A 10,078-nucleotide genomic window follows, 5' to 3' on the forward strand; every position below is an offset into this window, starting at 1 on the left:
CTGAAGTTAGGATCACTGGACAGTATAGCTTGAGGTTGTGGGTTCCAATCCCAGTGAGGTCATCAGTGAGGCAACGCTCACGGTGCCGACATGCTGATCCAGTTAAGGTCGCTGGGTAAAGTCGTGTGCGAGGTGGCACATGACGTAGCGCAGTTGCAGGAGGGAGGGATGTTACTAGCACCTACCACAGCACTTACGGGCGTGTCCTGAGTCCATGTGCATGAGGGGTTTGAAAGAATAGAGTCAACTCCAGAGTCATCAACAAAAACTCACAGAGAAACACATGAATCTGAAGTTAAACGATAATGCAAAGGTTCAAGAGAATATTCATGTATTCTTATGGTTGAGTTTGACATGAAGTAATGTTTAGAATTTGGACTGTGAAATCTTTATTTTATTTTATTGATTTTTTTTTATATAATATAAATATTATATAATATTTCTTCGCTATCTCTTAAATAAATTTTTCTTGAAACACATTGTAAGAACTTCATATTTTCATCAAAACTTTCTACAGTGACAAGCTATCATGAAGCAAATCATTTTTGCTGTTTATTCATTTTTAAAATCTCAGTTTGCGTCTAGCAGAACTGGATCAGCTCTTTCAGGCTGCATCCTCTCTCACAACAAATGTCAGACATTTTGCCAGCAGATCTTCCGAGGCGAGAGGACAGCGCAATCCAGTGAGGAGCCGGAGACATGAGCTGCTCGTCCCCTGGAGACTGTGAAGGTATGAAGAGGCTTCCGTGCTTCTCTGTGGCGTCAATATGGTCCCCTGTGTAGAGCGGCAGGACATGTCTATGAGTCTATTGTGCTGGACTGGACTGGAAGAATATATATATATATATATATATATATATATATATATATATATATAGACAAAGATTCCATCAAATAGTCAATCATCAATAAATGCAGGTTAACATGCGTCATGGTTACGTTCTGCGTAAATTTAAAACCTCTTCTCTTCTAGCATTAGTTGGAAAAAATCGAGTAACTGGTCTGTAACTGATCTGATTCTATGACAATCATCTTTGAGCATGTCAGTGGTCACTTGCCATCAGAGTGGGGGGTTGTGGGTCGCCCCTCTTCTCCATTCCGGACGCTTCTCTTCAGACGGGAGTTTCCACAGGTGGACACGGTCATCCGGATCAGCTCTCTGCCGCACATCTTGAACCGAACCTCCGTTTGGGCTGCGCGATCTGCCACCACGAGAAGCACCAACACCGACAGCAGACACTTGGCGAGCGACATCTGAAGGCAGTTTTTCTGAATCCGACATGTAACAAGTTCTGTGACTTCTGCGGTGACGGGGTTTATATAGTCTAGCGGTTCCGAAAAAAAAAGAATGCGGTGTCATCATTTAATTGGAAAAACAGCCTTGGTGAAAGAAAAGCATGTTCTGATCCGGAGCAGAGTGTGAAAGTGTTGGTGACGGCTTTCATTGTCAAAACATTGGAAGTTCTATTACATAATACAGTGGTACCTCGGTTTTCGAACGTCCCGGACTTCGAACAAATCGGAGTTCAAACAAAAATTTCGAGATTTTTTTGGCTTCAGATTTCAAACGAAAATCCAGACCTCGAACGCTCCCGAAAAAAGCCGGACAAAACATAACGTGCTCGGACCGATCAGCTGACCCACGACGCTCTCTGTTATTGTGTATAACGCAGCCTCTGTATGCAGACGTGTCCTGTTAGCTCCATTTACTGACTGTTTTTTCTTCATATTGAGGTGTAAAACCTTTCCTTTCTCCTCACTGGACACTGGTACAAACTTTTGATCTCAACCATCTCAACCTTGGTGTAGACGTCGACCTGCAAGTTTTGTCTGCACTTGTAATTGGTATTGAAGCCTGTCATTTGTGTTTAAGACCTTGTGGGCCACATAAATTGACTTGGTGGGCGGGATTTGGTCCCCGGGCCTTGAGTTTGATAGGAGTACCATGAAGACTTGGGATATAGTCTTGGAACCTGCATTCTCACAGCAAGACGGTTTGAATCCAGTCGGACGCTTGGGTGGGTGGCACTCAAGTTTCCTCCCAAAGTCCAAAAACACACACAATGGTAAATAATAGAAATAAATAAAATAAAAAAAAGTTGGAAACAAGAAATAACAAATTGAATGAAGCACCAATAACATGCTGTCATAATATCGTTTATGTTGACTGCAATACTGATATAATGAATTTCATTTTGACAAATGTATATTTGACATTAACATTAAATAGATTCATATTTAACCATATTAAAATTGCTCGCCAATTGATGGAACACTCTGCATACAAAAGTTGTATTTTCCGAACATGTTCTGGAAACAATGATTTAAACAAATCTGCGAGGTACATGATTGTTAAAAATAAATATCATGGTCATGAAACCAGGATGTTGAACAACAAACACCATTATACAGATATCTGACATGTGACCTTGAGAAGCTTAAAGTGAATGTCTTATTTCGTGTTGGAAGTTCAGTTCCAGCTGAAAGAGACTCCGGTTGGTAATAATAGAAACCAGGTGATCCGCCCATAAAGACGCAGCAATGGCTCAAATAGAAGCCGGTTATGTGCATGTGATCAGAATAGCTCAGTATCTGATTAGGTTCATGCCCTTGTCTGACCAGGAAGGAGGCGCAACAGCAAATCCTGCTAATCCTCCACAACAAAATTAACCTTCAGCTTTGCCGCGGTGAGACACACACCATTCCTGCTTTACTCCCACATAAGTGAAGGGGGACGAGTGACTCTGTGGAAAGATGGAGCCACATGAATTTGAGCGAGGCATCTGGATGGAGACATCAGGAGCTGAGCCATCCTGTCGAGAGAAGCACCCAGCTCAGGAAGCGGCAGTTGAGGTGGCTCAGGTCAGACCCGGGACATACTGGAGAGATTAGGTCTCTGGGTTGGCCTGGGAATGCCTCGGTATTCCCCCAGTGGAGCTGAAGGAGATCACTGGAGAGAGGAAAGTCTGGGCCTCTTTATTCAGCTGCTGCTGCCCCCTCTACCTGACCTCAGATGAGCAAAGAAAACCTAACACCTTTGAGCTGAACCGAGAAGGGCAACAGGGATGGTGTTATTTATGTCTTTTTAAACCAACCTAAAACAACAAGTTATGCGGAGTAGTTCTTATGCTCATGTCCATCACATAGTTCCCCGCCTTTTCAAATCCCCAGGAACCCGGAAGATAAAGTTACTTTTTGCCAGTAAAATCTCACAATATAGACCATAAGTCAGAAAAAGTGCCCTCCTCATTGAAACTAAACAGTGACCTTACCCATAATTCCAAGGGCTGAATGTTAAAAAATAGAATAAAAAGTGCCTCTTCTTTTGGTGAAATTGAAGTTGCATTTTATTTGATGAATCCGAGTGATTTTATTCATTCAACTCTTTCGTCTCCCGCCTTCACGGTCAAGACCATGGCGGGGAGGACTGGTTGGTATTTTTCAAAACACAGTAAACACACAATTTCCTTGTTTGCTTTTTGTGAAATTAGCTTCCACAACAGCAAGAGTCAATCTAGTCTCTGCGCTACATGGTGACGTTTAGTTCAACCCTCAAAACAAGGAATTTCATTCCCTAAAGTCACCCCTACATGCCCCTGTCTGTATTTAGGTGCAGACGACTTCAGCTTCTCGATGGCACTGTGGAGGAAAATCATTGTCCCGCATTACCTCATGTGCAATATATTCAGTGCAAAAGCAGACTTTTAAAAAAACGTTTCATCAAATGTGTCCTTTAATCCGCTTCAACTCAATGGAAAAAGAAAACAGTCCTCAGGTCCTCAGCATGTGGACACTGAACAATAAGGTATATGATGCAGATTTAGCAAGACAACATAGCTCTGTAATAGCACTTCCACTTGTCTAACAAAGCTGTCAGAAGCAAGTGTTTCATCTGACCCGCTACATGTGACCAGCACCGGTGCAAAGCCTTGAGCTTACAGATTATCCCAAGTGCGGCTGTTGAATTGTCTCTAATATCACGCACTTTAGAGGCAGATGGGTCTTAGCATCCTCTAGACCCGAGTGATAAGGCCATTTAAGGTTATCAAGGTTTTACCTCAGGCATTGTCTCTAAATCATCCTGTTCTAATAGTGCTCCAGACTTTCCTGCCTTCCGCTGGGTCTGTAGTGGATCTCATCCTCCGACTCGTCCTGCTGTGGCTCGTAACAGCTCTGGAACTTGCGCATCATCCGTTTCTTGAGCTGGAAGCTGCGCTCCGTGTTGGAGAAGGTGTACTCCTGCTCCTTCAGTTTGGCGTAGTAGTCGGAAAACTTGTTGAAGAGGATGGAGATGGGCATGCCGTTGAGGATGATGCCGAAGGAGATGCAGCCAAAGGCCACGCATCGACCCAGGTAGGAGATGGGCACCACGTCTCCGTAGCCCACCGTGGAGATGCTCACCTTCAGAGGAGGAGAAGGTGAATGACCCTAGAGCTCCTCTCTCTGTCTATCAACCCCTGCAGTCTGGAAGCAGTGACTCTGCCCAGCTGGGACCTTGGGATCCAGCAGTAGCTCAGGTGAGACTTTAGATCTCAAACTAACCCGAGACCAGAGCATTCAGTCGCCAACACCAGGGCTTTGAGTACCGCGAACAGGTCGCGACTCAGACCAGTGAATACAGAAGCACAAGTCTATTAGTCATATAGAAACACATGGTCTCTGTATGCTCTGGATTTGGCTCAGGGTCGGGTCAGATGGTCTTGACTTTAACACTAAAAAAAAGTCTTATAAAGTCATATAAAAGTCTTAAAGAGTCATATAAATCTCACTTAGATTTGAGTTGGTAGATTGTTTTGAAACCAGTCATTTCAAAACTACTACATGCGAATACATGATACGTATCGAGCACTTAAAATATAGCATGCTTTTTTTCATATGATAAGTTGGTTATTAATAATATACATTCATTGTTGCTCTCTGACACTTTATAAACATTTGCTTATATTTATTACATATTTATAATTTATGAAACATCATTCTATACTGTGAATTTAATATAGATGTTATTTGTTTTTACAGCATTTTAAAAATTATTTTTCATTGTAACTATCTATCTATCTCAGATTGACTCCCACTGGAGCAGGCAGCTGAAATACCAAACCTGCAGATAACTGGCAACCGAAGCAAACAAGCTCAACTCTAACTTCCGAACACTCAAGAAGCAAAGCTCTAAGTTCATCTTTAATTGATCCGGAAAACTAGGAGGACACATCCAGGAACGACTGAGTCCAAGACCTGTTGCATTCGTGAGTTGTGACTGCAGAATACAGAACTCTGTATTACTCTTATACTGTTTGTAGTGCTCTACTAGCTTTGTACTAGCTTTTTCAGAACAAGCGGAAATCAAGAAAAGATCGACACACTGTAGCCTGTTCTCACTTTTCTTGTCCGAGAAAATCATCATTTTCCCCCATGAACTAGTCCACTTACCGCAGCCCACCACCAGGCGTCTGGAATACTGCTGAACGGCGTGCCGGGTTGGTCCACCTCTACTGAGTGCATTAGTGCTGAGAAGGTGAAAATGCCCATCGCGATGAACAGAAACAGACAGCAGACCTAAGGATCCAAAACAAAACGATTGGTGGGAAAACTGAAGTCAGAACGTTGTTAATGTATAAGCCACAAGAAGAATTCATCTATCTATCTGTCTATCTATCTATGAGCTACGCATGAGGAGCAAAACTATAGATGGATGAATGGATGGATGGATGGATGGATGGATGGATGGGCTGGAAACTTGGACACTGTTTGAGCTGAAGCGAAAGCACAACCGTGCTACAGTAAATAACTTTACTGTAAAACTATTTGGTACCATGGTTGTCTCCAGTCCCCAAGAAAAGGCGTCTGTTGTGTTGGTGTCCATGCAAATATTCCTGCACTGTCTAACTACGTGACGTGTTGGTGGTACGTCTCACCTGCTCGGAACACTGTCGGATGGTGAAACCAAAGGCTCTCATGCCAGTGGAGTGGCGAGCCAGCTTGAGGATGCGAAAGATTCGCATCAGCTTGACCACCTTGAGCACCTTGCTGACTTTGCTGACTCTGGCCATGGCTTTCAAGTCCTCCTGCCGACTGAAGTCTTCAGAGTCGATAACAAACGCCTCGAAAAGAATCTGGACAAAGTAGGGCATGACGGCGACCATGTCGACGAAGTTCAGCGCGCTCTTCAGAAAGTGTTTGATGTTGGATGTGGTGACCAGACGGAGAAAGTATTCCAAGGTGAAGAAGAGTATGGACCAGATCTCCACCCACTCCATGTAAGTCCTGCTGCCGAGTTTGTACTCCCTCAGTTCGTCTACTGTATTCATTGTCATGGCAACAATAGAGATAAGCACAAAGAGACTGGAGAACACTGCAAAGGCTTTGGCTGACAGTGAAGAGTAAGGGTTCTCCATCAAGTCCCACAGAATCTTTCTTAGACTCCCAAGACACATGGTCTGGTAGCCCTCGTCATCCTGGTGAGGCTTAATCTCATCGATAAGCTCCTGGTTGACTTTGAGTTGGTCTCTGATGTCATCGACCTTTTCCTCAAACAGAATACGACAACACCTGAGGAGGAGAAGAACGGAGGAACATGTCAAATAACAGGAATAAATACAGGAATAAACGGACAGAGGATTTCATCCATACCTTGGAGTGTCCTTTAACTTAAGCCCCCAAAAGGTCATTTCTTCCTCAAAGTTCACAGGACAAAGACTATCCATTACCCACAGTACATTGCTGCAGTAAAAGTGGAAGATATAGTGAAAAAACATTGGATCCCTATCGAAGAAGAACTCATTGTTCTGGACATTGTAGTCGTCACACAATGTTAGCCGCTTGGCCGGGTCTTCACACAGGGCTAGAGTTCCTATCCTTGTCTTCGGGTGTCTAAGAACCAAATGTCTCGGGATGTGAAAAACTTTACCACCAATGTTCAGGTTGACTATATTAGGCTTCCTCGGTTTGGCCGGTTTAGCCTCCACTTTCCGCTTGTCTTTCTTCTCATCCGCGCTGTCAAGGTTGTCCATGGACGTCCATAGTTTCACAGAGCTGTCCTGTGAAAAGGGGAATTCTTGCTCCTCGATGCTATGTGAAAAGCTCTTCTCCCGGTTGATGGTGGCGAAAAGACTCGATCTGCGCTTTTTTAGCACCTTCAGTTTCGGTTTTATGTTCTCCATTGTCCCACCTGCTTCAAAATTACATTAAAAAAAATAGTCAAAGGCCTTCAATAAAAAAGAATCTGTGCATTTCCGTTACTCGATTCAGGTTCCATGCTGATAGAATTTGTCTTCCATTCAGAAATCAGATGAAATGTCTCATGGAATGTGGAAAACCTCCTGTAAAAGCATGTAAGATCAACTGCACAAGTTGGAGGTGCGGCCGCGTCACTGATTCTCTAATCCTATTGCTGTTCTTTCTGTCCAAACGCAAGTTAAAAATACAGTTTGCAAGGATTAGTCGTGAGATTTAAAGCTTTGTGCTCTCCGAGCGGCTGGAAGGAAGAGAGAGTGGGGTGATGACTGTCTCCAGTAACTAGTTACTGAGCAGATTTGGAATTGAAGAAGCAAGATAGCATCGTGCCGCAGTTAGATTTTGTGTTCAATTGCATTTAACTTAAGAACAACAGACTATTTCCAGCCTGACTGTCGAGCTTATGTGTGTTGCCAGGGATCACCTTGGAAGTCACCTGGAAAATGAAGGGTGTTTCCAGGAAGAGATGAAGTCTGGCCCTCTTTACTTCGACCAATGATATTATCTTTTCCAATAAGCTTCTTTCTGTTTTTTCATTATAAATAAGTAGCACAGCTATTAGTGTAAAACATGTTCACAACGAAAAAAATCTGAATCTACTTTTAAATCGACATGTATCATACACAGTTAACACATCATTTGAGCTATAGTGTAAATGTGACGTCACAATAAACCAGCTTTTGATCAGGACTGTTTGGCTGAGAACAGTCTGCCAAAAAATAAAAGATAAAGTTTTTGTTTAATGGTCTACTTTAATGTGTGTTTAAATGGTACGTGCAAGCCAACGTCACGCTCCCCCCTCCACTTTTCTCGAAGAATGGTATCGCCCAGTTTGCCGGAAGTGAAAATCGAAATACTTTAAGACTTACGCTATTTAATTTAAATATAATAAATTAGATACTCATTATAATACATATAAGATAGTCAGGTTTTCTCGTAATTGGTTTTAATTTTTAAAAGTGTGTTTAACTCACTGATATATGCCGCCTGTGCACCACGTGACTTCCTTTCCTGTCTAAGCTCCCAACATGGACGCCAGCCGCGTGCAGCCGATCAAGCTCGCAAGAGTAAGAAAATACGCAATATGACCAAAATGGGGGATAAAACTCGGATAGATTGGCGGGGTTGTCACTTATGCAGCTCTCTGAACTCAAAGGTGTTTGCTAAGTTCCTTTATTTCCGTCTGATTGGCGAGCGGTTCATGTGTCGGGGCTCCGTCATGGAGGCCGCTCCATGCTCGGCTAACCAGTTCGCTGTGTTGTAGATGCTCACTGTCGACATGTTTGGTTTATCATCCGCGTGTACGGTCAGTTGACCTTCAACTCTGTTTTTTTAATTTTCAGGTCACCAAAGTTATCGGAAGAACTGGTTCACAGGGCCAGTGTACACAGGTAGGTGCCTTGATAAAGCTAATGTGTGTAGCGGAGTCTATATTCAGTTACATTTTCAGCCGAATCTTTTTATTTACTTCTCATCACCCAAAGTCTAATACATCAGATATTTATCTTGTGTAAGGCTGTATTGTTTGCTAGACCTTACTTATTATAATAACGCTAAACTGATGCAGAAAATATGTCTATGCCACTGTCGTTGCACTGTGCTTGTATTTTAATCTGATTTTTTTAAATAATAAATGCAAAGAAATACACAGGACTAATAATAATAGGTCTAACGATTTAAAAAGTGTCTCTTGCGACCTATATTTTGATTAAGTAATGGAAATTATATAGAATCAGCCGTGAGGAATATTCTCACTTAGGTTTAACAGCAGTTGTGTAAGAGGTTTGAAGAAGTGCATTCTACAAGAACTGCAACGCCGACTTGGCAAAAGAAATCATGGGAAGGGATGCACCAAATATTGAGTGGCCGAATATAGAGAAAAAAAAAAAAAAAAAAAAAAAAACTGCCTGTCGTCATGGCAACACTACAGCACAACTATGTCGACCAAAGTCTACCTACAGTGTTTGAACTATTCAGTGTTTTTTAGTGTTGGAGGGTGAGAATAGAATTGCAGTTTGAAACACGTGTTCTACCAAACTAACTGGAGTGAACTAGCTGAAATGAATTTGTTGTAGATTTATCTACTCCAATGTACATTTGGAATGCATGTTTTGTCTGATGGACTAATATAGAAATTTTTTTTCTTTTTTTTTAAGCTACTGTTGAATTTTTAATGTAAAAAATATTACACTGTCTGAACGTTGACTTTCTTCGAAAAACGGTGTAGACTATTTCTGCAATATTTTTAAAAGAGTAAACGCAACAACCTTATTTGGTATTCAAGTGTTTTTAGAGCTTACTCTGCTCTGGCCACCAATATCTGTTTCGGTGCATCCCCTAATGAAAAGAGTGGATGTTCACTCCTGTTCTCTTCAGGTCCGTGTTGAGTTCATGGACGACAGCAACCGCTCCATCATCAGGAATGTGAAGGGGCCAGTCAGAGAAGGAGATGTGCTCACACTTCTGGAGTCTGAAAGAGAAGCCAGGAGGCTGCGATAGGTGAGAAGTCAGACTCTGGTTATGCAACATTTAAGCTGTTATATGTTCAAGCTCAGGGCCACTAAAAGATGACTGTTCTTCATCAAGCAGGACAACTCTTTATTCAGCTGCTTAACTGATGTTCTAATAGCTACATCAAACATCTCATTACTCTTATTTCATTGTTAATAATTTCCTTTTTCCCGACCTGTGGGTTGCAGAGCACTCTAACCTTTATTGTGTTTTCAGGGCTCCTGAAGCGATGAGGTGCCAAACCAGAGCTTTGGGACAGAGGATTCCAGTTCCACCAGCTATGGCCTACATCTCACCTGTTCAGATGTTTTGGAAATAAATTTGGTCGTCAAGA

At 42.3% G+C, this 10,078-nt stretch overlaps 3 protein-coding genes across 3 annotated transcripts; 1 reads left to right on the top strand and 2 right to left on the bottom strand.

The window, feature by feature from the left end:
• Positions 1-581: 581 nt before the first annotated feature.
• Positions 582-1,254, bottom strand: insl3 (insulin-like 3 (Leydig cell)). Its single transcript, XM_053883735.1, has 2 exons — positions 1,059-1,254; positions 582-775 (listed from the first exon to the last, which is right to left on the bottom strand). The coding sequence occupies exons 1-2, from the start codon at positions 1,252-1,254 to the stop codon at positions 582-584; spliced, it is 390 nt and encodes a 129-aa protein (XP_053739710.1).
• A 998-nt stretch (positions 1,255-2,252) lies between these two features.
• Positions 2,253-7,438, bottom strand: si:rp71-39b20.4 (potassium voltage-gated channel subfamily V member 2). Its single transcript, XM_053884433.1, has 4 exons — positions 6,631-7,438; positions 5,916-6,549; positions 5,431-5,556; positions 2,253-4,401 (listed from the first exon to the last, which is right to left on the bottom strand). The coding sequence occupies exons 1-4, from the start codon at positions 7,158-7,160 to the stop codon at positions 4,087-4,089; spliced, it is 1,605 nt and encodes a 534-aa protein (XP_053740408.1). The 5' UTR covers positions 7,161-7,438; the 3' UTR covers positions 2,253-4,086.
• Positions 7,439-8,194: 756 nt separating this feature from the next.
• Positions 8,195-10,078, top strand: rps28 (ribosomal protein S28). The gene is made up of 4 exons (XM_053883759.1): positions 8,195-8,300; positions 8,577-8,624; positions 9,610-9,732; positions 9,961-10,078. The coding sequence occupies exons 1-3, from the start codon at positions 8,262-8,264 to the stop codon at positions 9,730-9,732; spliced, it is 210 nt and encodes a 69-aa protein (XP_053739734.1). The 5' UTR covers positions 8,195-8,261; the 3' UTR covers positions 9,961-10,078.

Source organism: Synchiropus splendidus, chromosome 13 (genome assembly GCF_027744825.2).
Source record: "Synchiropus splendidus isolate RoL2022-P1 chromosome 13, RoL_Sspl_1.0, whole genome shotgun sequence".
Classification (NCBI taxonomy): Eukaryota; Metazoa; Chordata; class Actinopteri; order Syngnathiformes; family Callionymidae; genus Synchiropus; species Synchiropus splendidus.